The 27,947-nt window shown below is 48.8% G+C and overlaps 2 protein-coding genes across 4 annotated transcripts in view; both read right to left on the bottom strand.

The window, feature by feature from the left end:
• FAM20B (family with sequence similarity 20, member B) overlaps positions 1 to 27,947 on the bottom strand; it is a 72,977-nt gene that overhangs the window by 11,273 nt on the left and 33,757 nt on the right. The window contains exon 7 of the mRNA XM_011968043.1: positions 23,134 to 26,303. Within this exon, the coding sequence (XP_011823433.1) occupies positions 26,072 to 26,303 (232 nt within the window). The 3' untranslated portion in view covers positions 23,134 to 26,071. The remainder of the gene's footprint in view (positions 1 to 23,133; positions 26,304 to 27,947) is intronic.
• Positions 18 to 16,514, bottom strand: TOR3A (torsin family 3, member A). Of its 3 annotated transcripts, none has more exons than XM_011968042.1 (6): positions 15,853 to 16,514; positions 15,187 to 15,300; positions 12,093 to 12,358; positions 9,938 to 10,116; positions 3,757 to 3,881; positions 18 to 210 (listed from the first exon to the last, which is right to left on the bottom strand). In XM_011968042.1, exons 1-6 carry the CDS (start codon positions 16,124 to 16,126, stop codon positions 143 to 145), a joined length of 1,026 nt encoding a protein of 341 aa, XP_011823432.1. In that variant the 5' UTR covers positions 16,127 to 16,514; the 3' UTR covers positions 18 to 142. The 3 variants fall into 3 exon arrangements, with proteins under 3 accessions (XP_011823432.1, XP_011823430.1, XP_011823431.1); XM_011968040.1 differs by lacking the exon at positions 18 to 210 and adding an exon at positions 1,970 to 2,998; XM_011968041.1 differs by lacking the exon at positions 18 to 210 and adding an exon at positions 1,970 to 2,998 and having other exon boundaries at positions 12,093 to 12,217; positions 15,853 to 16,395.

Below are 27,947 nucleotides of genomic sequence, written 5' to 3'. Positions count from 1 at the left end.
CAGAGCTGGCTGTGCCAGAGACCGGAGTTTTATTATTACCCAAATCAGTGTCTCAGAAAATGGGGGGGTCAGAGTTTTTAAGGATAATTTGGTGAGTAAAATCATGGAGAATCGAAGCTGTTCTCTTCTGCTGAGTCAGTTCCTAGGTGGGGGCCACAGAACTGGTTGGCAGGTCCAGGTGGGGCCATCTGGTTGTTAGAAATGAAAAACCTGGAAAGACATCAAAAAGGCCAATCTTAGGTTCACAATAGTGACATTAACCTTCAAGAGTAATTGGGGAAGTTGCAAATCTTATGACCTCCAGAATAATGGCTGGTAAGAATTCCAGTTCCTCTCATCTTGGCTTAGTGGCCTTTCATTTGTTTTACAAGAACGGTTTAGCCTTTTTGGGAAGGGCTATTTAAACAAACTATACACAAAAATCCTTCCCAAAGCTAGTTTGGCCTATGCCCAGGAGTGAACAAGGACAGTTTAGAGGTTAGCAACAAGATGGGGTCAGTTAGGTCTGATATGTCACTCATAGTTTTCTCAGTTTATGATTTTTGCAAAAGCGGTTTCATAGGCACTTTATAAAAATGAACTCATGTCATCCAGCGACCCTATGAGGTAGGTACGGTTATGCTGGAGTGGACACGGAGGCTAAACTGCTTTCCCGTGGCCTCACAGTGGTAAGTGGTGAAACCATGGCTCCAGCCCTGGCAGTCTGGCTCCGGAGAATGTGTTTGGAACCACTATATTCTGCTGCTTGTCCTGGTTCCCCAGGTGGGAGGTTCAGATCCTCTGTTTATGACGCCAAACACAGCAGGCCAATGCTGGAACGGATGCCACCTGTTCTGTCTCTGAGACTTACCCTTTAACAAGTGTGTTCAGTGCGTTTAGAGCCTGGTGTGCAGTAGCATCGGGTGGCTTGCATCTTCTGGGATGCTCGAGACGAAAAACCTGTAAGTAGCTAACACTGGCTCCATCCGATTGTATAGTTAGGCTGAGTCCACTTTTATCCCTTGAGTGGTATGAAACTAAAACCCTTTTATTTCATTGATTTGAATATTTGAGTACCTAATGTGGCTCAGGGTAGGTACTTTCTAACCTTGAGGCAGTTGAGTAAATGAGCACAATAAACTGTTCAATGTGGAAGAGACAGAAGTGTTTCATTTGATAAGAACTAAAGGAGAGAGGGTTGAGGAAGGCTTTTTGTTTTTTGAGATGTAGTTTCACTTGTCACCCAGGCTGGAGTGCAATGGTGCGATCTCAGACCATTGCACCCCCCACCTCCCGGGCTCAAGTGATTCTCCTGCCTCAGCCTCCCGAGTAGCTGCGACTATAGGCTCATGCCACCACACCTGGTTAATTTTTTTTAATAGAGACGGGGTTTCACCAGCTTTGCCAGGCTGGTCTTGAACTCCTGATGTCAGGTAATCTGTGAGGAAGGCTTAAATTAAGAAAGCACACGAGATGATAAAAGAAAGAAAAGGCTAGGCACAGTGGCTCATGCCTGTAAGCCCAATACTTTGGGAGGCTGAGGCAGGAAGATAGCTCAGGAGTTCCAGACCAGCCTGGGCAACGTAGTGAGCCCCTGACTGTGTGTGTGTGTGTGTGTAATATGTAAAAAACAGGGAAAAAGGAAGGGGAAAGGCACATAATGAACACTGTTTAGGCACAATGCTACATGTCTACACGGTGCCATTTAATCCTCAAAAATGACTGCTTTTCTTTTTACAGCTGAGAGTACAGGAGTGAACATTTTCACATGTAAGAGCAATGTGCTGTGGAAGCCTCTTCAGTAGGAGGTTGGCATGACTTGGTTCCACCGATGCAGTCCCAAAGCAAACTGACTAGATGGGCAGACCAGCCACATACCCTGCTAGCTCCATGTGTGCCAGCATCCACCCTGTCTCTGCCAGGCCTTATCAGGATTATCAGGTTTGAAATTTTGCTAGGTCTCAGAAACAGTAAGAAAGTAGGCCAAGGATTTTAGAAAAATCAAAAATTTTAATCTTTACATTAACACGTCAAGACCCCCAATTGTCTTTGAAAAGGTTCCCCCCTCCCCCACCAAAATCTGTAGACCATAAGTCTTGGCCTACACTGACCTGATTTGTAAAACACCTTCCTCTGTGTACTTTTCCCTTCAGCCTCAGACTCTTGGCTGATTGCTCACAACAGAAGCAGCCCGGCTTTCCTCTGGGAGTACCAATTTGAAAGCCCACCAGCCCGTAAACCTAGAGTGTACTCGCCACTCCTGGGTCACAGAACTTCGTTCTCCCCAGCTCTCTAACCCAAGGACTCTACAGCCTTTGAGGCCCAACACCCAAGCTCTTCCTTGCAGAAGAGCTGAGATGCTAAGGAGACCATCTGGAGTGTCATAATAAGCCTTTGGGATTTGCTGAGCTCCCACACGCCTGTCTTCAACCACCTGGCCCACTTTCTTCAAGCACATTCCGCTTTGGAATGCGTGTCTTTAAGGCACCAAGTGATCTTAAGAATGGGGTCTGTTTTTGAATCTAGCAATCCAAGTTCCTATCTCGGTGGGACCTCAAAAAAAAAAAAAAAAAAGGAAAAAAAAGAAAAAGGATTGGCTCAGCTTCTAATGTAAGGCCTGCCTTTTACACACCAGTTGTGTGTTAGTGACTGCTGGATGCCAGTCCACAGCCCCTCAAACAGCTCACAGTCCCAAACAGGGTGCTCCTACAGGTCCCAGGGTCCTGTTAGTGGAAGAAAGGGAGCTCCAGGAAGTCTTCCTCTAGCCTTCATGACAGGAAGTAGTTAATCCTCTGGGAAATAGACTTGCAGCCCTGGGAAGAAAAGAGTTGTTCCTCCTTGGGGACATACACCATCATCTGGGCAATTTCATCCAGTGTCTCTTCTGTATACAGGAGCTCCTGGCTCAGGAAGGCATCCCGTGCACACAGCCTCACGTGACGGTACTCCAGTGGCAGGAAGGGGATGAAGTAGTCAATCAGGTTTTCCTTCACAAGACGGCTGTGGCCAAAGCCACTGTCTGAAATCAAGACCAAAGTTACATGGAGTCTGACCTAGGACTGAACTTAGCTGGAATTTAGAGGGGGGTGGGGGGTTGCTGTTTGTTTCTTTTAAACAGGGGCTTGCTCAACCAGGCTGGAGTACAGTGGTGCGATCTGGGCTCCTTGCAGCCTCCACCTCCTGGGTTCAAGGGATCCTCCCATCTCAGCCTGTGAGTAACTGGGACCACAGGCGCACACCAGGTACCTGGCTGTTTTTTGTATTTTTTGGAGAGAGGGTTTCACCATGTTGGCCACGCTGGTCTAGATCTCCTGGACTCAAGTTAGCCGCCCGCCTCAGCCTTCCAAAGTGCTGGGACTACAGGTGTGAGCCACCGCACCTGGCCCCAACTGGAGTTTTAAGGTGCCCCCAAACTGAAGGGCTGGGTGAGGTTGGATCTCTTCTCTCAACTCTAGGAGTGCTGTCTGCAGTATGTGTCAAGAACTCTGCAGCTGTGTCTCCTTTAGGGAAAGTCTTGAAGTGAGACTCAGAGTCTCGGGCTTCAGAGACCACTGCGCCTGTTCTTGGGGCCCGTGCAAACTCCTCTTCCAAGTATTTCCAGAAAAGGAGCTCAGGCACTTTTCTTGTGCCTACCCAAGGTTGACAATGTGAGATGATTATGGGCCGCCCTCTGTGTTCCCAAGTACCCTATCTACCTCATAAACACACATTCCAACAAACAAATTAATTATCACCAGCTGTGGCTCTCACCAGAGGCATACTGAGTCACTTACTTACCTGTGGTCTCCACAATCTCTGCCTGGAGGTGGGGCTCCAGGTGTTCCATCGTAATTTCTTCCCGGGACCATCCAGCCTTGAGCAACTTTAGGATCACCTCATTGATTATATCGCCCCTGAGATTACTGAAAGAGACAAGAGCTTGTTAACCCATTTCTTTATATTTAGCTTCCATATATGTTATCTCACCGCTGAAACCAATGCATTGGTGCCTGGAAGAATAGAGGCTGAGGGGCGTGGACCTCTCTCTTCCAGGAGACCTTGTCACAACCTCACAACCTAAAGGTCTGCACAGAAGACACTGTCCAGCTTTGCCACCCATTCTCTCTTGTTCCCTTCTGACGCACACTTACTGAGACTGTGCTAAGTGCAGGGAGCGTGAAGATGGTAAGATGTGGTTCTTTACTTCTGTGTGGTCTGAGGGGCATCCGTGTATTCGGTTCCAGGACAGTGTGGCAAGCGCTAATGGAGGAGTGAGTGAGTTCTAAGGAGAAGGCTTCAGAGGGAGGACGAGGCTTCTGAGCAAATAAAGAACAATTAGTGACCATCAGACACTTGACAAGGAAGTGATGTGTCCAGGCCTGGGTGCGCCAGAGGAGCATAGGCATGAAAGGTTGGCCAAGGCTAGGGTGAGAAGGCCTTTATCTGCCATGTACATGGACTTGAGCTTATGGACCATGGAGAAGGGATGGAAAGGAGGATTTAAGAATTAGTTATGGAGGCACAATTGAAAAACCCTGTAACTGACAGATGTGAGAAGTGAAAGGAGGTCATGAAACAACAAGTGTTAGCCTCAAGCTGCTTGCTGTCCCCCTTAACAGAGGTGGAACATGGAAGGGTAGAGATGAAAGCCTGGTTTTACACACATTTGAGTGTTTTTTGCTTGCCTGTGATCTCTCTCAGGTTGTGCTATCACTGGGCAACTAGAATTACGGGTGTGAAGCACAGAAAGCAATTTGGGTTAGAGACAGGAGGGAGAAAGGGGATAGGGAGAGAAGAGCAACCGTAGAGCCACCAGCAGGCAAGCTGGGACAGAGGTGGTGGAGACGTGGACCTCCTCCGTCCTCCCCAGCCCAGGCGTACTTCTCCCCCACCTCACTGAGCTGTCCTCCCTCCCTGGGCTGCAGCCTCTGCCAGCTCCACCAGCTCCTGAAACCGAGGCCTTGCCCAGCTCCACATCAGTGCACTCGCACTTCCCTGTGCTTTCTCTCTTTGGAGACGGAGTCTCATTGTGTCACCCAGATTGGAGTACAGTGGTGTGATTTTGGTTCACTGCAGCCTCAACCTCCCCAGGCTCAGCTAATCCTCTCACCTCAACCTCCTAAGTAGCTGAGACTGCAGGTACATGCCACTCTACCCAGATTTTTTTTTTTTCTTGAGACGGAGTTTCACTCTTGTTGCCCAGGCTGGAGTGCAGTGGCATGATCTCAGCTCACAGCAGCCTCTGCCTCCTGGATTCAAGAGATTCTCCTGCCTCAGCCTCCCAAGTAGCTGGGATTACAGGCACGTGCCACAATGCCCAGCTAATTTTTGTATTTTTAGTAGAGACAAGGTTTCACCATACTGGCCAGGCTGGTCTTGAACTCCTGCCCTCAGCTGATCTGCTCGCCTCAGCCTCCCAAAGTGCTGGGATGACAGGTGTGCCTGGCGCTATTTAAAAAAATTTTTTTTTGTAGAGACAAGGTCTCACTATGTTCCTCAGGCTGGTCTCGAACTCCTAGGCTCAAGTGATCCTCCTACCTCAGCCCCCCTTGCGTTTTCCTCAGGTCCAGTAGAATGAGGTAGGGTAAAGGACAGGGAAGGCAGGTGGCAGGTTAAGGAGTGGGGAACCAGTATCTCCATCTCTTTCCCTCCTTACCCGGCTCTGAAAGCCCCCATGACACCCACCAGTATATTAACTCACATCTTTGCTCATTTAGCCTGTGACCACACCCTGTTGTTCCATGGGGGCTCCTGGGAAGTGAGGGGAGCTGTGTGGTTCTCTCCCTCCCTGCCTCCGCCATTGGGTAGACGCTAAAGCTGGGCAGGCATCCTTCCCTGCCATGCAGGTAAGCCCGGACTGCCAAGTTGTCCAACTGGGTGCCTCATCATAGGGGGAGGTGTCAATGTGTTTTTCACAACCAGAATTTACCAGGGGCTGAGAGCTCCCAGCTGGAGGAGCCCGGCAGGAACAAGGGCCATCTGCAGTGCTTGCTCAAGGTCAGTTGCTCAGCCAGGCTTCCCCCGAGAAGCAGCTCACAACACACTTCCACTTGCCGACACTGCCGCTGCTGCAGGAAGGCCTTCCAGGCACATACCTGTGCACACAGGAGCAGCCGCCATTGCATAAGCTGAGGTAAGAGTCTGCTGCCAGGGTGTTGGCCCATCCTGCATTCCCCACAGGAGGCAGGTAGCACTGTTTACCTTGGCAGAGGCTGAAGGCAGGATCTGGGATGCTGTGAAACCCCACAGTGATACTCCCTCACCCCGGCCCAGGGGCACGGACTCCAGGGCCTTCTCCATCCTGTAAGGTGCTGATGCGGGTAAAGAGAGGTCCCATCACATGGGGCAGGAAGCTGGGCCTATTTATTTCTGTAACCTCAGTGCTTTGCACATATCAGGCACACGGCCTTTAGTAAATAAAGGGACATCTCTGCACATGTGTCTGCACCATCTCTACCCTTCTCAAGCTCTCCTGTTTTGTCTCACAGCCAAAGTCCCTTTTCTTCCACCACTTTACAGGCTTTAATCTCACCCACCGACCCATAACCTGGGGTCCCTCTCTATGCGCCACCCCTCCCGTCTTCAGGATCGCCACTCCAGCACCAGCATTCTACCTTCAGACAGACACTGTCTTCCCGGAGCACCTCAATTCCCTTCCACAGCCACCTGCGTCACTGGGAAGTCTGGAGGAGCCAGAAGGCACCTCTCTCAACCAGCCCTCTCCCCTGCCTCCAGCCCCTGCCAGGGCTGATCTCACCAGCCTTATCCCTAAGACCCCAAAGGAAGGGGACTTAAGGCCTCACCGGAGAGAACTGGTGGTTACTGGTAACAAACCCCATGCTAACTGCTCTGTCTTTCCTAAAGAACAGACATAGACTCGATCATCTCTTTGAGCCTTAGTGTCCTCATTTATAAAGTAAGGACTGGACCAATCTAAGCTGTCCTCTCGTTAGTCAACAGGCAGCCAACAGACACGGGGCTGGGGCGCAAGGCCCACGACTCCACGAATAATTTCTATTTGTGTAGTTCTATAATTTTTCAAAGTCCTTTCTTTCCTTTTCCTGACAACAGCACAAAGGAAACAGGCTTTAATTACCCTAGTCACTTTACAGCTCCCATGAGAACAGGGCAGCAGCTCCGATCGCAGAGTTCCACGTTCCTGTCCTGCCGCGTGAGCCCATTCTTGCAGCCTTCTATATTTGCCAGAAGTGGGCGAAGTAATGTTACTTTTCTGATGCCCAGCCACCGGCCCCGATTCCCTGGCCTGGATGAAGGACAGGCTCTGAGCACCACACTCAACTCCCTGCTTCAGCTCCCACCTCCTCTCTCCTGCCACCAGGGGGAGGCCAGCAAAACCACTGGCGACTCACTTCAAATGGCAGGTTTAGGATTTATTTCAGAATTAAACTGCTGCTCTTCCCACAGTGTGACTTGGTCACTCTAGCAGTTTGAATCAGCTGTGCTTTTCTCTCATGCCCTAGAATCCTTATTACAAGGGATGATTAATTGAAGCTCATTATAGAGATCAAGTCCAGAAACTCCAATATCAACACAGTGTCTCCTCCCAGCCATTGCCGGACTACCTGAGAACCTCAGAGGTTCAGAGGCTGCCACCCTGGACAGCCTGGGGACAGACTATGTCGGCACATCTAGATGTGTATAAGAGACAGGGCTGGAGGGGGGACCTCTGGCTCGTAAAGGCTGGGCACAGGCCCACACCAGAGCCACTAGAACCCAAGGCCACATCTTTTTAATCTGTCCTTTACATCCTTGTCAGTTACGCATCCTCCTCCCTGGAGCTCAAAGGCTCCTGGGAGACCTCCCCACCCTGCTGTGGCATGGAGGAGTCTGGCAGGCGGCTTTCCCGCAGGCCCCGCCCCATGCCGCCCACAATCACGTGGCCTCGGACAGTCCACCAAGGCTGGGTCACGGGGAGAAAGGCCAGGCGGCTGGTGAGGGGCTGGAGGGTGCTGCCGTCGGGTCGACGGCCAAAATACTACAAAGGCTAACATTTGCCTAGAGACTGCAAGGTCACCGGGTCGCATTAGGCAATCATGGCCCAGGTGAGGTTTTCCAAGCTGAGAAGTGGGTGGGAGAGTCTGTGTGGCTGGCACCACCTGAAGCCGGGAGACCCCTGACAGGGAAAGGGAGGAGGAAGACACTCAGTGCAAGAGAGATCCCTGTGGAAGCGAAAGGGAGGCCTGAGGCTGGGTCACCACGCTTCGCTCCGTGCCGTGGGAAGGACTGGCTTCCACATCAGTGGTTCAGAGGGTCCCCTGACTCCCCAACCCAGGGCTCAAGGGGAGAAACCACAGAGCACCCAGGTGACTCCTCTGTTTGGGCTCATATGCATGTTGCAGCCTCCACCTGACTCCCTATAACAGGAGGAGAGGTGAGCCCGGCTGCCTCCGAAGGTGGGAAATAAACAGTACAGAACGTGGGGATAAAAACTAATTAGAAGAATGTACTGTCCTCACCTCCTGGTTCTGGGCACTCAAATCATGCAAGAGAGCTCTCTCTTTAAAAGTCACCCTGGGCGCCCCGCTCCCCTCCCACTTCACAATGCATTCTAAGTCTCCACAGCTTCACCTACAGACCAGGAAGGCTGCCTGCCACCACACAGAAATCCCAAGTCAGCAATGGTTTAAACCTGTTTCACTTTTTTTTTTTTTAAGAGACAGTGTCTCTCTCTTGTTGCCCAGGTTAGAGTGCAATGGCATGGTCTCAGCTCACTGCAACCTCTGCCTCCCAGGTTCAGGTGATTCTCCTGCCTCAGCCTCCCTAGTAGCTGGGATTACAGGCGCCTGCCACTACACCCAGCTAATTTTTGTATTTCTAGTAGAAACAGGCTGGTCTCGAACTCCTGACCTCAGGTGATCCACCCGCCTCAGCCTCCCAAAGTGCTGGGATTATAGGCGTGAGCCACCGCACCTGGCCCGTTTCAGTTCTTCTTGTGAATCCACACTGAAACAAGATGTGCCCTCCACAGCTCACCCCTTCACCCCTCCACACTCCCCAAGCTAGGATGAAAATCAGCATCTCCCCACCAACTTCCCCATCCTCACAAAGTGCACCCTGCAGCTTGGGAAAACCCCCCAGCAAGCAAGTGCTGGCCTGGGGAAGGCGAGGTCGGAGTGGAGCTGGGAAGAAAGCACTTGGTTTGACTCCCACCGAGGCTCGAGCTATTGTGAAGCCTTCGAATTGGGTCAACAAGGACCCAAACTCAACTTGTAACAGACGCAGGACTCCCCCAGTTGGAGCCTCTGCAAAAAGATGAGGTTGGACAAGTTATTTCTAAGTTGTCTTCCCGCAAAGACATGTCAACAAAAGCACAGGACCCACAGTGCCGTGATTCAGTGACTGGGTCCTGCGTGGCAGTGTCACAACTGAACTACAGGTACTCAGAGGAAGCATGGGTTTCTCTCAACCCGTATGCCCTGGATTTTAAGCCAGTGATGACTTCTCATGATTGGAGCAGAAATAGACCTTCCAAGGCTGGAGGAAGAAATGGCCGTGTTGGACTTGATGGGAGACTATGCCGTTCTCTAACCAGGCTTGCCTTGGGAATTTGTTTCAAAAAATCTGTCACCCAGATTGGAGTGCAGTGGCCCGATCTCAGCTCACTGCAACCCCCACCTCCTGGGTTCAAGCGATTCTCCCACCTCAGCCTCCCGAATATCTGGGACCACACATCACCACGCCCAGCTAATTTTTGTACTTTTTGTAGAGATAGGGTTTCGCTGTGTTGCCCAGGCTGGTCTTGAACTCCTGGACTCAAGGGACCCGGCCACCTTGGCCTCCCAAAGTGCTGGGATTACAGGCGTGAGCCATCACAGCTGGCTGCTGCTTTCTGTACCAGAGTTTGTGCTGTTTTTTCTTGAGGAAAAGGTTCTGAACCTGGGGGCGTGTGGAAGCCTCCACTGCCAGCTAGTATCTTCCCCTCCCCCAGCCCTCCTGACTACTGTTCCCCAGAACCCACCTGAGAAACAGAAAGATAGTCCATGTAAACTCGGCCCTGTGGCCCTCAGGGGCCCGGCGTTCTAAGTGTGGCTCAAGGACCTCCAGCAGCCCTGGGTGTAGCTTCTCGGCCTCATCGAAGATGAACAGGGTCTGGTGGCAGAGCTGCTGCGTCTCCCGGATCTGGCCCATCAGCTGCTCCTGCATGGGATATAGGGAGCAGCTGGGGAACTGGCGACTCCTTCCACCTCTGGCCTTGAGGGCGTGGTTTCCCCTGGGCATGTGCAGTGGATTCCTTGGGGCTGGGTTTCACCCCCTCGAACCTATCAAATCCAAGCTCTGGGGGAAGGCCTAGGCCATTTGCATCTGACCAGCTCTCAGGTGATTCTCAAGCACCCTGAGGGTTGAAAGCTAAACAAGGTGAAGCCAGCCTGGGGACTAGGAAAGAGCCTAGAAAGGAGTGGGGAGAAGCCCTTCTGCCCTTGAGAAGGGGCCCCTGCTCCAGCCCTGCTTTCTCCTCTCCAGGACTAGGTCCCATCCCGGAGCTAATAATGTCCACACTGCCTGCAAAATTTCATTACTTCTACAACAAAAAAATCCAGGCGCAACTTCCCTGTTTAAGCTCGGGGGTCTATTCCCAGGGGGTGGGTAGGAGTTGGGCTTTAACACAGGGGTGATGGGCAAGGAGAGGCTCCTGTGCCTAGAGGCAGTCACAGTCCCCTGCCCTGAACTCCCGGGTGCACAGCGCCCACGGGCACCCTGGCTGGGCCGAGATCTCAGGGGGGAAGCCTGCTGAAGGACTCACTGGGCCCAACCAACATCCGACTTCGCTCCTGCAAGGGGCTGTGGAGGGTTCTTTGTCCCAGGCAAGATAGTAAACCCTCAAGTGAAAAGATGGTTCTTTGCAATGTTCATCAAAATGGGCAGGGAATATATTATTCAGGCCCAGCTCCCACCCCAGAGCCCACACTCCTGTCTACTGGGTGCACCTGTGTGGGGGGAAGTGTGAGGTGTAGGGCTGTGCACATGCCAGTTTTCAGAGCGGGGAAGCTGGGGCTGCAGCAGTTTTGCCACAGTCTAAGCCAAATAGTTCTTCCTGGAGAGGCCAGCTCAGCCTGCCCCTGCCCTCCAAAGCCATATGGAAACTGCCAGGAGACGTGGGCAGTCTCTGTCCTCAGACACTGACATCATCTTCCCAGGTGAACACATCCCAGATATCAGAACAGAAAGCCAAAGACAGGTGCAGCCATTTCTGTCAGGCTCTTCTGGTATGTTTTCAATACTACATGGCTGAATTAGTAGAAGAAACCCAAACGGGCAGAACAGCCAAGGAAATTTCTGTCCATCCACTTGCTGTTATATAATAAGCCGATACGGGACGACGTGGAAAATCATATAAGATAGGATAGGCCTGTTTTTTTTTGAGACGGAGTCTCACTCTGTTGTGCAGTGGCGCGATCTCGGCTCACTGCAAGCTCCACCTCCTGGGTTCACGCCATTCTCCTGCCTCAGCCTCCCCAGCAGCTGGGACTACAGGCGCCCGCCACCGCGCCTGGCTAATTTTTTGTATTTTTAGTAGAGACAGGGTTTCACCGTGTTAGCCAGGATGGTCTCGATCTTCTGACCTTGTGATCTGCCCACCTCAGCCTCCCAAAGTGTTGGGATTACAGGCGTGAGCCACTGCGCCCAGCCAATAGGCCTGTTTTTTAAAAAGGCAGGATATGCCACTCTCTGTCCAATGTAGTTACAATGACAGCCTGGGGAAACGTTCCGCACCAAAGGCAGCACATAAAATGCTAACTCTCCTTAGTTGACAAGGGTGTGCCCATGTGGACAGTCCGATAGTTTTTGCTTTTCTCTGTTCCACACTGCCTGTGACATTTCAATACTTCTACAACAAAAATCAACATGCAGCGTCCCTGCTTAAGTGCAGCGTCCAGCCTCTCGAGTGTGACTATTCAGGGGACAGAGCAGTGGGGGGTGTTTGGAACGCCAGTCCCCACCAGATGCTCAGGGCCTCTGTGAGGAGCGGACCGAGTGAGTAGCTCTGTCACAGGTTCTGCCACCTGTCCCCACCTCCCCAGGCTTCTCCAGAGCCCACTTCCTTGCAAGGAAGGGCTGGCAGAAGGGTCTTCCTCCCAGCACAAAGGCCTCACCCCAGCTCTGGTCGGCCTCACCTTGTACAGGTCCACATATTTGCGGTGAGGAAAGTGGAACGTGGCGATGAACATCCTGACACAGTCACTCATCAGCCCATCCCGATACAGGTTCTCCACCAGCATCCGTGCCACGAAGTTCTTGCCTGTGCCAGACCAGCCGTGGAACGACAGAGCAAGGGCCTTGTCTGGCTGGGGCGTCTCTAAGTAGCCCCTCACTGTTCTTAGGACCAGCTGCCGGACCAAATGCTGGCCATGCAGCCGCACGTTCAGGTCCCACTCTAAGCCTAAGGACGAGAAAGAGGCAGTCACAGCAAAAGGCACACACAGGCGCATCCACCACAGCAGCCAACAGCCCAGAAACCAAGCAACTCTGAATCTCTCTTGGTTGGGATCAGTTACTCCTCCTGTTTGGCATAATAAGCAGACAGAAGGCAGACTTTGTAGCAGAAGGGATGCAAGGACTACTTTCTTTCCTTTTTCTTTTTTGAGAGGAAGTCTTGCTCTGTCACCCAGGCTAGAGTGCAGTGGTGCAATCTCGGCTCCGCCTCCCTGGTTCAAGCGATTCTCCTGCCTTAGTCTCCTGAATGGCTGGGATTACAGGTGCCCACCACCATGCCCGGCTAACTTTTGTATTTTTAGTAGAGATGGGGTTCACCGTGTTGGCTAGGCTGGTCTGGAACTCCTGACCTCGTGATCCGCCCGCCTCGTCCTCCCAAAGTGCTGGGATTACAGGCGTGAACCACCATGCCTGGCCTCAAGGACTACTTTTTGAAGAGTTTGGGAAATAAAGATGGGACTTAGGGAGACAGAGGAATCACCCTTCCTGAAGATCCTGCACATACCCAGAACAGTTGGCACAGACCTGTCTAGGGAGGAATCCTGTCCCCCATGTCCTGAGGCTGCTCCTATCCCTTGGTTTCAGGGCTCCCTGTTTCATGGAGAAGCTTGATTTTATTCATTCTCATTCAATTCAGCCGACACTTGTTGAGAGCAGCTCCAGTGTGCAAAGCCCTCTGCTAGGCCTAACTTCCTCTCAGACCAGAGGTTGTAGGATTTGGAGATGGGGCTACCAGGAGCCACAGTGGAGGCAGGGAGGGTGTGCTGCCAGCTGTGGGTGAGCACTCCAAATCCAGGATCAATTGGTTGAACACCTCAAGCCAGCCCAGAGCGTGTATTCTGGAGCCTTGGGAGGTCAAGGTCTATGATAAAACATTGAGGGTATCACACATTGCTCCAAAAGTAGTAGTGACATAGAAGAAAATTAACATTTGCTGTTTTCTCTGTATTCAGAACTGGGCTAAGTGTTTTACATTTAGCCTTCACAATTCTGCAAGGCAGGCATTATTATTCCCATTTAAAGCTGAAGAAACTGGCTGGGCGAGGTGGCTCACGCCTGTAATCCCAGCACTTTGGGAGGCCGAGGTGGGTGGATCACCTGAGGTCACGAGTTCGAGATCAGCCTGGTCAATGTGGCAAAACCCCATCTCTACTAAAAATACAAAAATGAGCCAAGCATGGTGGCGTGCGCCTATAATCCCAGCTACTTGGGAGGCTGAGGGAAGAGAATCGCTTGAACCTGGGAGGCGGAGGTTGCAGTGAGCCGAGATCACGCCACCGCACTCCAGCCTGGGTGACAGAGACTGACTTGGTCTCAAAATAAATAAATAAAAGAAATAAAATAAAATACAGCTGAGGAAATGGACACTTGGGAAGGACTCTGCCAGCAAGGAAGAGGCAAGACTAGGAATCCAGTGGAGGAGTCTCTGATTCCCCGGCCACAACAATTTGGATATCCAGGCCTTTGTCGAACAGGCATGTTGAGGGCAGAACGTAGTTGAGGGCAGAAAGTAACTCGCTAATTGCCACCTAGGGTCTTATCCAAGTCAGCAGTGATCCAAATTCAGACTTCCTGACCTGTATGTACTCCTATCTTCTGTCCTGAGCCAGACTGTGTCCCTAAAAACACTGTGTTATTGGCATTTTGGCCAATTAAGTGACCTAAATATCTAAGGTGGGCCTCATTTATGGAGACTGAAGGAGCTGGGATCAGAACTCTGGGTAAGAAATTGCTCCTGGGGAAAAGAGAGGAAGCTTTTGCAAATGTCTGAATAGGTTTCAGAACATGGGGTCAAAGATGACCTTGTGAGAGTGAAAATGCAAATCAACTGCAATATGCAAATCAAGTCACCCAAACTAATTAGAAAATACTGGTTGCCGGGTGCAGTGGCTCACACCTGTAATCCCAGCACTTTGGGAGGCCGAGGTGGGCAGATCACAAGGTCAGGAGTTCAAGACCAGCCCGGCGAACATGGTGAAACCACGTCTCTACTAAAACTACAGAAATTAGCCGGACGTGGTGGTGGGCACCTGTAATCCCAACTACTCAGGAGGCTGAGGCAGGAAAATTGCTTGAACCCGGGAGGCAGAGGGTGCAGTAAGCTGAGATCGCACCACTGCACTCCAGTGTGGGTGCAAAGCAAGACTCTGTCTCAAAAAAAAAAGAAAGGGACACTTGTAATCATAACCCAGAATTTCTGATCAGTTCTCTCACTGGATAGTCCAGCCCCTCTGAGAGGTCTCTGTTTGTGTTTAGAGTGAAACAAGGTGCTCTGGGCCTGACTCTCCTAGAGATCAAAGGAGATGTTGGATTATGAGTTAATCCCTTTGAAACTCTTAGCACAGTGCCTGGTATGTATAACAGATATTAGGTATTCTCTTCTCCTTGGAAACGCTCTCAGGGATGCAGGAGGACATGGTGGGGGTAGCTGACAAATGAGCAGAGGAAAACCTGTTTAGACAAGGGACACACGGTGGTAATGATGGGCCTGTTCCCTCCTCCCAGCTTAGCTGAGTGTGATGTGTTCATGGCATTCCCATGGATCCTCAAGATGCACGAAACAACTCAGTTTGCCTGGGCTATTAAGCTAGAGGCTAAAAAGGGGCTTCCCTGACTCAAGCATTTGGTACTCCTTCAAAACCTCAGACTGTGGCAGTTCCTGCTTGTGGGGTGGTTGGACAGGATGACGAAAGGTCCCTTGCATCTAACCATTTCCCCTGGACTGCGTCCCCTCCCCACAGATCCCTAGTCCCTTGAAGCCATGCGAGGTCCAACCTGTAAAGTTGTTGGAGATTCTGCAATCCCCACCGGGGCAGCAGTCTTGGAAGCTGCAGTACCACGTGGTCAGGAGATCCAAGTACCGCTGGCCCAACAGGGGAAGGCGCCAGCCTGGAAAAGGAAGAGCTGTGAGACCGAGAGGAGACCATCCGGCGCTCGACAGTGATGCGGCAACGTTGCCACACAATTTGTCAGGGACAGAGCGACACCCAGAACTCAGATTCCAACTCCCAGCCCCAGCTCAGCCCACTGTCGGTCCTCAAGCCCTGCGTTCAAAAGCAGCAAGGGAGACGGCAGTCACCAGGCATGTCCACAGCGGACGTTCCCTAGAGCTGTCAAGAGCAGCACCTTCGAATAACGCCAGGGTGGGCTGGGAGACGGCACAGGCGGTGCAAGCGAGTCTGGAAAGCGCGGGGATGAGGGGCGGCAGGGGACGGGCAGCCAGGCCGCAGGGGGCGGCACCGGGGATGCGAGTGGGGCCGGAGCGGTGATGGGGCTCCCTGCTCCGCGGAGGCTGCCCCCGCCTACAGCCGGTACCGGCGGCTGAGCGGAGCAGAACTGCGGGCCCTGACGTCGCCCGGGGCAGGAGCGAGGCGACCACAGCCGCGCCCGGATCGCACTCTGCTCCGCAGCGAACGGCGGGCCGCGGGGACGGGGTCTTACCCAGGGGCCTCGCGGCTGCCTCCTCGTCCTCGTCACAGTCGTCCGGCCACACCTGGCAGCTGAAGAGCGTCCAGTACCGCTTGGAGAGGGCGCCGGCCGCCCTGAGCTGCTCCTGCAGGCGCTGGAAGCCCGGCCAGGCCCAGGCCGAGCCCGGCTCGTCGGTTCCCTCCCACGGCCTGGAGGTGCCGCGGGGCTCAGGCGCGCCCGGGAGCAGCAGCAGCAGCATCAGCAACAGGAGAAAGAGCCAAAGCTGGCGCCACGAGCCGCGAAGCATGGCCGGCCCCAAGCTGCGGGACCCTCTGGCTGCCGGCCTAGCCAGGCTCCCTTAAGCCGGCAGCTGTCGGGCGGGGAACGCACTTCCGAGGCGGGAGTGAACCCGGGATTGGTGTTGCTCTGGCGACCGGCGGGCCGGGCTGAGTGCGCACTGGCAGCCTCCGTACACGTGACCCAGGCGGGAACCCGAAACCCTGGCGGGGGTCCTGAGAGGCAGTCCGGAGACTGACTTCAGGCAAGGTGCAACTAACTGGCTTCCTGGAAGCAGTTTATTCTGGGTCGTGATTGTGGTTGCAAAGGTGAAATCAGGCTTTGAAATGGCCACTGTCAATCACTCGGCTAGGACTTTCGGACGGACCTGGTGGCCCATCAGAGACCTACCGAATAAGGACACTCCTGCTCTGCCTTGCGTTTGCAGATCAACTTCTCGCCAACCAGTTAGAGGAAGCCGGGAAACCGTCTCAAGCCAGGAGGGTTAGGCAGGCCAGGAGAGTCAGCTGAGTGAAGAGGCCCTGGAAAGAAGGGCGCAGCTGGGTGCCTGTCTGGCCGAGGTTGCCCTGGCTCCTCCGCAGAGGGAAATGAAACCGCAGCAAAACACCAGCAGGTTTCCACAGTTTGGGAGTCCACGAAAAGCAAGAGGAAGCTGATTGATGGGCCCCAGTCTGGAAGTGTTTGGATTTTGGAAACCCCCCGAGTCACGGGTAAATCATAAGGCGTCATGTCAATGTAATTATATCTCATAAAAAGGTGAAGTACTGTGTGCGCTTTCTTGACTAGGTTTGCAACTTTCAAGTGCTGGGACTGAGTAGCCCATCCGACACCACTGGCAAAAGACTACAGGGCCTCTTTCCCTCAGCGCTCTCTTCTCCATAGCGAGCAGCTTGGAACAAGGCTGTTAGATTTCAGGAGAGCTTAATGCATTGTTTAAAATCACCTGGCTTACTTCAGCCAATGGCCAAAAAGCCATCTTGTCTTAGGAGAAAACTGCTGTCTAGAGAGATCAGAGGACTTGGCTAATGTCGTATGTTTAGTGGCTTTGAGGTTGGGCCCTCCAGACAGTAAGGTGAATCCGAGCACCATGAGTCACAAATGTCACAGGCAACTTGACTCATCTCTTCACCCCCGTCTCTTAGATCACACCCAGTGCCAGGTCTGCTCCATTCTCAGCAGCACACCAAATTTGCGCCTTTCATTCAAACAGCTACAGAAACTAGACAAGCACCTTTGCTAGGACACGAGGTTGAGATGAAAAGTAAAATGTTCGTAGTGTCTCAGCCATCCGGTGTGATGTCAAAAACTTTTCAGAGAAGCAGCCATGGCACCAGCCCAGCACTGTGTACATTAAGCTTGTGGAGTCCACCAGAGACAATTAACAGCACATACACCACAGTGCTTACTGGAAAACCAAACAAATTAGGCCGGGTGCGGTGGCTTACGCTTGTAATCCTAGCACTTTAGAAGGCCGAGGAGGGCGGATCACCCGAAATCAGGAGTTCGAGACCAGCCTGGCCAACATGGCGAAACCCAGTCTCTACTAAAAATACAAAAATTAGCGGAGTGTGATGGCGCACATCTGTAATCCCCGCTGCTCAGGAGGCTGAGGCAGGAGAATGGCTTGAATCCAGGGCGCGGAGGTTGCAGTGAGCCAAGATCGTGCCACTGCACTCCAGCCTGGGTGACAGCACAAGACTCCATCTCAAAAAAAAAAAATTCACTCACTCAACAAATGTCGCTTGAGTCTGAATGGCAGTCTAGTATAGTGATTACCATTTTCTATTTGTGCAACCCTGTGTGTTACTGAACCGTCCCATGCCTGTTTCCTCACCTATAAAAAGGGATAATAAAATAGTCCCCTCATAGGGCTGCTGTGAAGATTAAATGAGCTCATTCAATGAGCACATCATCAACACTCAGTATGTGGCCACTTTTATTTTTGTATCTACCCAGCCCTGGAGGAGGCTCTAGGTGGTCTACACAGGAGGTGAGGATGGCTTTAGTTAATACTGGTGAAGTTTATAAGTGAATTTATGGTGAAAAAATTAATAGTAACAATTGTTTATTAAAACAATCCAAGTTTTAAGATTTTGTGGAAACAATTATCTTTGCTTGGAACTTTCATGTAGGGTTACCTCCTCATTTCTGAGATGTTCTGACTTGGATTTAGCATCCCATGGTAAATAAAGTAGGTTAGCTGGGAAGTTCTTCGACAACCGACTTGATTTCAAGACATTTTTATTATTTATTTATTTAGAGACGGAGTCCTGCTCTGTCACCCAGGCTGGAGTGCAGTGGTGCAATCTTGGCTCACTGCAAGCTCTGTCTCCCTGGTGCAAGCGATTCTTCTGCCTCAGCCTCCTGAGTAGCTGGGATTACAGGCGTTCAGCACCACGCCCCGCTAATTTTTTCTTTTTTTCCTGTATTTTTAGTAGAGACGGGGTTTTGCCATGTTGGCCAGGCTGGTGTTGAACTCCTGGCCTCAAGTGATCTGCCCGCCTCAGCCTTCTAAAGTGTTGGGATTACAGGCGTGAGCCACCACGCTCGGCTGACATTTTTCGCTATTTAAAAAAAAAAAAAAAAAAAAAAAACAAGAACTAAACAGTTTTTCACCAGTCAGTCCCGTGTAGAAACAATAAATCCAAACACCAGTTTCTAGACAAGTCTCTTGAGTATTTCAATAAATACTCCTTTTGGTCTCAGGGCTTGAAGGCTGTGCTCATTTTAAAGGTCTGGGAGCAGTATCGTGGATGATGGGGACATCTAGAGACTGTTGGGAAAACTACAGACAGCTATGATTCTTTAGCAAGCATTACGGTGCTACTCAAGAGTGGTTCCAGAACCCCAGCACTGGCATCACCCAGGAGAGCTTGATAGAAATGCAGAATCTCAGGCCTCAGACATACTGAATCAAAACCTGCACTTTTAAAGTCTTTCTGTGCAGGGAGCCGTGGCTCATGCCTGTAATCCCAGCACTTTCGGAGGCTGCGGCAGGAGGGTCGCTTGAAGCCAGAGTTTGAGACCAGCCTGGGCAATAAGGCTAGATCCCTTGTCTCTCTACCAAAAATAAAAATAAAAAATAAGCTGCATGTGGTGCTGCGCGCCTGTAATCCTAGCTACTTGAGAGGCTGAGGGAGGAGGATTGCTTGAGCTCAGGAGTTTGAGACTGCCAATGAGCTATGATTGTGCCATTGTACTCCAGCCTGCAACGGAGCAAGACTGTCAATCCAAAAAAAAAAAAAAGAAAAAGCCTAAGGCCAAATTGGCACACACCTTTATTGATATCATCTGAGTGTGACCTAGCCTTACAATAGACATCTTCCCAACCCCGCCGAAGGCAGTCAGAACCATCTGTCTTGGAAACACTCTGGGTCAAAAGCAAGTCTCGGCCGGGCACGGTGACTCATGCCTGTAATCCCAGCACTTTGGGAGGCTGAGGCACTTGAGGTCAAGCAATTGAGACCAATCAGCCTGACCAATATGGAGAAACCCCGTCTCTACTAAAAATATAAAAATTAGCCAGGCGTGGTGGCACGTGACTGTCATCCCAGCTACTTGGGAGGCCGAGGCAGGAGAATTGCTTGAACCTGGGAAGCGGAGGTTGCAGTGAGCTAAGACCGCGCCATTGCACTCCAGCCTGGGTGTTGGAGCGAGATTCGGTCTCAAAAACAACAAAACAAAAGCAAGTCTCCATATTTAAATAACCCTGCATGAGAAACAAACATTACAGGAATGTTTCCCAGCTCATCTATGTTCCTTTAACATCTATACAGCACTCCAAGTGGACTGAGAATGTCCTTAAGAGACAGGGCACACACACATTTCCTAGAACAATGAGAAACCCCTGAAGCAGTATTTCTGGTGACCCAGATACTGAAAGTACAGGCCCAGAAGGCCCTGTATTCACTAAGCAAATAATTCTGCATTTCCGGAGTCAGGGGTTCTATACACACCTCTTGTCAAGCCTGGCCTGGATCAATCTCCACTTTTTCAATGTAGGTCCTGCCTAATCCAACCCCTCCCAATCCCCACCTCCATGATCCTCTCCTGTTTCTTATTCTCACTGCAACTAATTTATATAATTCCTGAGGGACTTGGTGCCTTGCAAGCAGTTTTTTTTTTCTGCCAGGTCTAGACTGCAGGCTCTTTGAGGGAAAAAGACAGTCACTATCACGTCAGTAGATACCACAGCTCACCGCACAATGGCCCAAAGATCTACTGACAATAGACCAAACATCTCACAAACTGTGATTTAATACCATTATTCCTTGGGGCTTATACCTTATAAAACCCTACCCATGGAAATCCAGTGGTTATGACCATTCCTATTTTACAAAATGAAGGCTGCTAAAAATCAGTCTCATAAGCAAACATACTAGGTAAAATTACCCAGTAACAGAGCCCCACACTCCCTACTCCCAGCTACCTTTTTCAAGCTCTAATACCAGTTGTTCTGATATGCTTGAGAAGCAAATGAATCCTGAACTCTAGCCTGGAAAAGAATTTCTATGTGGTGAGTCAGTGAGATACACAGACCAGGCTCTACTAGCCTCCCACAGGTTTTCACACACAAATGACAAAAACTATCACAAATATGCTGCAAATAAAACTTTTTTTTTTTTTTTGAGAGAATTTCCCTCGTCGCCCAGGCTGAAGTGCAATGGTACGATCTTGGCTCACTGCAACCTCCGCTTCCCGGGTTCAAGCGATTCTCCTGCCTCAGCCTCTGAGTAGCTGGGATTATGGGCGCTTGCCATCACGCCCAGCTTTTTTTGTTGTTGTTGTTGAGACTGAGATTCGGTCTAATACCGAATCTCCATATTTAAATAACCCTGCATGAGAAACAAACATTACAGGAATGTTTCTCAGCTCATCTGTTTCGCTCTTGTTGCCCAGGCTGGAGTGCAATCGCGCAATCTCAGCTCACCGCAACCTCCACTTCCCGGGTTCAAGCAAGTCTCCTGCCTCGGCCTCCCGAGTAGCTGTGATTACAGGCATGCGCCACCATGCCCAGCTAATTCTGTATTTTTAGTAGAGAAGGGGTTTCACCATGTTGGCCGGGCTGGTCTCAAACTCCTGACCTCAGGTGACCCGCAGGCCTCAGCCTCCAAAAGTGCTGGGATTAAAGACATGAGCCACGGCGCCTGGCCCAATAAAAATCTTAAGAGCTTTGTTTAGTTATCTGGTTGAGGTTTATGATGCTGGATTCCATCTGAAAAGTTAAAAATCTAGGTGTCCTAAGAAGTACTATTAGGGCAACTGGCCTTCTCTTCCTACCTTTTTTGTAGTATGCTGACAAGTGCTTCAGGATTCATAATCCTTTACCTCTAAGGAAGCTGCAAAAATGGAATTAACTATTAAATATATAAAAAGCACCTAAGAATGATCCCATGAAAAATTTTGGTACAGTTACAATCTAGTATGAACCGTTTGAAGACTGGTGAGGAAATCTGCAGGTCTAATCCACCAGGTACTATGAAACAATCCCTGTGGAAGTTTAAGTGGTCACAAAAGATGTAATCTTCTTGTGTCCCCTAACAAAACAGGAAGGAAACTGAAATAGGAACCACTGGAAATATCCTGAAGGGAGAAAGAAGAGGAAAAGATCAGACATCATATTTATTAAAATCTTTATTCATTTTCTTTTTTCAGAATTGAAACCCATAGAACACATTAGAAATTTAGATGCATATCTGTCTTGTTTGGTATCTTACCAAGTACAATCTCTGTGCAACAGCTCTGAGAGGAAATCCTTGGCAGATCAAAAGACAGGGTAGTGGCTCCCACACTTTCCATTTAAGCAAATAAATTAGCTTCCGAGTAAGTTGTTCCCAGTTTCACCCAACATTTTGTGTTTATGAGAAACACCTTAGTTCCTAAAAACCTGTGGTAGTCCAATACCCAGTCCCTCCTACCTTGTCACCACCCAGACTTGAGGAATTGAAGGGAAAAAAACTGGCCTTCCCCTGTAGAATGAGTTTCCCAAAGACAGGTTTGCCTGGCTCACTAGTAGGCCTGGCCTGTGCTGGCACACTAGAGCTGCTCAGTAGGTATTTGCTGATGAATAGTCTTTATGTTAATTAGGGTCCACTCTCAGAGACTGAGAACCTTTCACTAGCTGCAAGTCCTTCAGCAATTTAAGTCAGTGTTCCCCTTTGTTAAAATAAATATGTTTTTCTTGCTAGAATACATATACGACTATATACATTACATATACCTTTACTCATGTTTCCTGAAGCTCAAACTCACAGGATGAGGCATATAAGATAGCTTACTGACGATGCTGTTTTATCATCATTGAGGTGTGGCCATTTACTGGTCAAAGAATACACGGGTGAAGAAGAAGAAAGGCTGAAGAAATATGGCAGATGGAAAGGGAAGGGAAGGCAAAAGCATTTTCTTTTTTTAGAAAAAAAAGATGGATTTCTTTGGAAGACAATGCTGGCTTTGGATGACATTGAAAAATTGCCATGTATAGGATTCATCTTTCCCAAAATAATACGCAATTAATGTACCTGAATTCTTCCATTTCCTTCTTAAATTTCATTTGACATATTAATCCTGAGTGCAAACAGGGGGCAATGCCTTATTAATACATTCTTGAATAATACTCTGAGCAAATCAGATCCTATGAATTTGTTTTACACAGAAAATTATTTACACCTCCCCCAAACCCACAATGCAGCCTCATACTAAAGAAAGTTTTATAACAAAACCTTTACACTCAAATTTATCCATTCAAACTTTAGAATAAACATTTTGTAACAAGTGGGAAGAGGGCAGGAAATGGCCATGAGTTCGGATTTTCCTAGTTTTGTAGTATTAAAATGTCTCCACATCTACCTTTGGATGTTTGGTAGGCATACCTTACAGCTGATCCAAACCCTGCAACGACTTGATTGTAACAGCCTTAGATTCTAATAGAGAAAGTAGGACAGTGTGACAACACTTAAAAAAAAAATCCACCTCCTTTTTTTTTTCTTCTTTTTTTTAAGACAGAGACAATTCTCCTGCCTCAGCCTCCCGAGTAGCTGGGACTACAGGCGTATGCCACCATGCCCTGCTAATTTTTGCGTTTTCAGTAGAGATAGGGTCTCACCATGTTGGTCAGGCTGGTCTCGAACTCCTGGCCTCAGGTGATCTGCCCAACTCGGCCTCCCAAAGTGCTGGAGTGACAGGCATGAGTCACTGCACCCGGCCCCGACCTCTTCTTTCAAACAGTGTTTGAAATTTTAGCGCTTTCTGAATTTTAGAGCTGTAAGTTTATGGTTGGTTTTCTCTAAGATTTGCCTAAACATACTTTTCCAGCTTACTGAAATCCTGACTTAGAACAAAAATTTATGTTGTCAGTGCCATGTCACACCACTCTATTAGCTCAATTCTAACTTTATGGATTAGAGTTCTAAATTTTATGGATGAAAATTCTAAATTTATGATCAGAATGCCTTTTAAGATCACGAGTCTGAAAACAGATGTGAATAAAATGAAATGATATATTTTCTGCAAATGCTTTCAAGAAAGGATTGAGACATTTTCTTTCCTGCCTGCTTTTTTCCTTAGCAGAATCTCTGTCTTCAGTGTTATGAAGTTCCTAGTTTCAGACTTCTTATTCATTTCAGTGTGGCATACTAAAGGCATCATGTATTTGAAAGACCACAAATCCATAACTTAGTTCAACTAACCTTTACAGGGAGAGCAGAGCTGATATCTCTTTCTATTGTCTCCTCCCAGCTGGCTCCTGGAAGCTTGTGGGTGAGTACTAACCAAGGTATTCTCATACTAAGCTATGAATTTCCCTGGACACACAACAGTGAGTAGCCTTAAAAGTGAAATCAATGCCTCCTTTGGTTAACACGAATTCTGTGTTTTGTGCTAGTCTCTGTCTTCTTAAATTCAATACACCCTTTTTATAACCCAGCCCATTGTTCTCTTCATCTCAAAATGTATATAAAATGTACAAAAGTTTCCTAATTTCATGCTATTTAAAAATAGTTACAGGTTACTCAGTTATCTTTCAATGCAAGAAAACTGGGCATAAATTCTAAAGCTGTTTTTGAGAGTGGGTGCCTAAAACTAGTTTCCAATGGCTGGCATTAAATGTATTCAACCACACTGTTTAAATATTCGCCTCTGCTTGACAGGAATGAAAAGCTGGAACGCACCTTGACAAGATGCAGGAGCAAAGCACATAGCTCTGAGTCCACAGGTGAGCGGGCACATCAGCCCTGTCTTCCTTTGCCCCTGTGTTTTACTGCAACTACTTACACATCGACATCACTTTGCCAGAACACAAAATGAAAACTGTGCTTTACAAACCTGAAATTTGAGAGTGCTAAGAGGAGAAAGAAGCATAATATAACATCATGGGTTCAGAACTCCAGACAAGACTGAATGATGGAATTAGGATTTGACATAAATCAAAATCTTAAGGCTCTTCCTTTTAACCTCCTCAATTTCAAGGCTCAGAAGGCTTAAAATCTTGGCTGGGTATGGTGGCTCATGCCTGTAATCCCAGTACTTTGGGAGGCCGAGGCAGGTGGATCACCTGAGGCCCGGAGTTTGAGATCAGCCTGGCCAACAAGGTGAAACCCTGTCTCTACTAAAAATATAAAAATCAGCTGGGCGTGGTGGTGGGCACCTGTAATCCCAGCTACTCTGGAGGCTGAAGCAAGAGAATCGCTTGAACCCAGGAGGCGGAGGTTGCAGTGAGCCGAGATCATGCAACTGCACTCTAGCCTGGGCAACAGAGTGTGTCTTGGTCTCAAAAAAAAAAAAAAAAAAAAAAGAAGAAGAAGGCGGCTTAAAATCTTTGTTTCCAGTCTTCCGTGGCCCCAAATCACAAGATAAGTCCAGTCCAGCCACCAGTAAGGTATATACTCTCACCTGTAGGAGTGTCCCTTTCTTAGGAGAAAGGGGCAAAAAGGTTGCTGATCTCTTGGGAACAGCAGCTTCAGTGACAAAATACCCTAAAGGCAGAGGTGGAAATTCATTTCAGAAGAGAAATGAGGATGACAGAGACCACAGGCTACTTGTTATTCAAGGTATTATTTCAGTTTGCTTTGTTAATTTGGGAAGGACTGCTTTCGGCAAAAGGGGAAAAAATTAGTCTCCTTAGAGAATCATGCTTAGATTGTAAGAGCATTTTCTCCAGACAACTTTTTGGTTAATTGGGATACAACTATGAGAATGCAGAATTTACTTAGGTGCAAAGTCATGTTTGCTTTTTACACACCTTAAGATCCTAAATACAAGGGAACCTGTTTTTCAATTTCAATCATCTGCCCGATTCTGGTTCTACCAGTGGGTCTCTCTTTCTTCTTCCCTCCTCTAAGATCATCAAAACAATACTACCCAATGGCTTAAAAGCCCAAACACCTTTCTGTTTTTATCCTTCCCTCCAATTCTATCTGAAACATGTATCTCCTCCAACAGAGTGTGCTATTTTGGCTTGATGGAATGCAAGGTTTTATTTGCTGCCACTCTGTAGGACAGTAAGCATTCTGATTTAACTAGTTCTGGTAAAAAAAAAAAAAAAAGACACAAGAGGTTGCAAAGTGTTTCCACAAAATCCACAGGCGTGGAGAAAGGACTGCAAGGTTCAATTCAAAACACACGCTCCAGAGCCAACCCCAGTATTCGTCTATCCAAATGTCACACCTGTTTGTCCTTTGGCATGGGAATTAAGACTGACCAACTATGATGCCCAGTGCTAAAATGGGCAATTGCCGAGGAGGTCAGAAGGCGACTCAGCAGGAATGTCTCTATGCTCTGAAACTTGTGGTCTTTGCTTTAGTTTCCACTAGAGAAAACACCAAAGACATCCAAGGCCACCCTGTCCCCTGTCACCAGAACTTGCTGCTGGCCACTTCCAATCCATCTCATACCATTTGGAATTGATTGTGCTGTTTCTCTATCTTTGTAAAAAGAAGTTTCACTTATTTTGTGTCGAGAATTACAAGTGTGAGAGAGGCATCCTGTCTTCCACCAGTACTGTGTCCACCCCAAACTGGTCGGTACACTGCTTCACAGTGGCCAGGACACTCAGGAGCCGCTGATCCACGGCGTCCAGATGAGGATCAGAGAGCACTGGGGAGATGGGGTCATGGGCCATGGCAGATTTTAAGGCAGACTTTAGCACACCATTCTTTAGGTAGTTCAGTCTGTTCCAGGTAGAAACCCGAATGCTGGAAGAAAAAGTTATAGAACAAGTTACTTAAAACCTCTCATTATCAAACGGAATTTGAAAGCCTGCTAGGCAGACAAAAGTAAAAAAAAATTAGGTAAAATACTTTAAATCATTTTTGTTTTAGAATTACCACTACATAATGAGTAAGCAACATTACATGTTTTGATATTGTTTCTGTGTAACTAATCAGAGATATATACAGAGATTTACACACATGTTCACCACAGTGCTGTTTGTAACAGGAAAAATGTTAAACAATCTGAACGTCTAATGATTGGGAAATAGTTAAATTATGGTTCATCCATTGAAAGGAATACCATGCAGCCGTTAAAAACAATTTTGAAAATTTAGTGGCATGGGAAATGCCTATGGTATGATGCTGGGTGGGGGGAAAAGGTTGGAGGAAAACCCTGTTTCACTTCAAATCTGTAGGAAAACAAAATACACACACATGGATTGGAATGAAGTACACTACAATGTTAACAAGAGGATGTATCCTTAGACGTTAATGGGTACTATAAGCTTCCTTCTTCTTGTGTTTCTGAAGTCTAAAACAATTTCTCCTACGAAAAAATTATTTTAAGGATACCTATCTGCCTTAATTATTTCACCAACTGCTACCGTTTGAATGTCTGTCCCCTCCAAAATACATGTTGAAATTGCCATTGTAACAGTATCAAGGTGGAGTCTTTAAGAGGTCATTAGGCCATGAGTGCTCTGCCCTCATGGGTGGAACTAATGTTGCTATGAAAAAGCAAGTTCAAGGCCCGGAGAGGTGGCTCATGCCTGTAATCCCAACACTATGGGAGGCCGAGGTGGGCCCTGAGATTGGGAGTTCGAGACCAGCCTGGCCAACATGGTAAAACCCCATCTCTACTAAAAATGCAAAAATTAGCTGGGCATGGTGGCACGTGCCTTTAATCCCAGCTACTTGGGAGGCTGAGGCACAAGAATCATTTGAACCTGGGAGGTAGAGGTTGCAGTGAGCTGAGATTGCGCCACTGCACTCCAGCCTGGGCAACAGAGTGAGACTCCATCTCAAAAAAAAAAAAAAAAGGTGAGTTCAGCCCCTTGTTGCCCTCTCTCTTTGCCCTTTTGCCTTCTGCCATGTGACATGACAACACAGCAAGAAGTCCCTTGTCAGATGCTGGCACCTTGATATTTAACATTCCAGCCTCCAGAACTGTGAACCAAAATTTCTGTTCATTATAAATTACCCAGTCTGGCCAGGTATGGTGGCTCATGCCTGTAATCCCAGCACTCTGGGAGGCCCAAGGGGGCAGATCACTTGAGGTCAGGAGTTCGAGACCAGCCTGGGCCACATGGTGAAACCCCATCTCTACTACAAATACAAAAATTACCCAGGCATGGTGGTGAACGCCTGTAATCCCAGCTACTTGGGAGGCTGAGACAAGAGAATCACTTGAACCTGGGAGGTGGAGGTTGCAGTGAGCCGAGATCGCGCCACCGCACTCCAGCCTGGGCGACAGAGCAAGACTCCCTCTCAAAATATGATAAAATAAAATAAAACAAGTTACCCAGTCTGTGGTATCCTGTTATAGCAGCACAAAACAAACAAGACACCAACTATAGAGTATCTTTTATTTATCTGAGAAGAAAAGTTCTTAGCTCTCTGTGGGCA

Source organism: Mandrillus leucophaeus, unplaced genomic scaffold (genome assembly GCF_000951045.1).
Source record: "Mandrillus leucophaeus isolate KB7577 unplaced genomic scaffold, Mleu.le_1.0 Scaffold825, whole genome shotgun sequence".
In the NCBI taxonomy this organism is placed as follows: Eukaryota; Metazoa; Chordata; class Mammalia; order Primates; family Cercopithecidae; genus Mandrillus; species Mandrillus leucophaeus.
The sequence above is the reverse complement of the archived record's forward strand: the minus strand, read 5'-3'. Positions and strand labels throughout refer to the sequence as shown.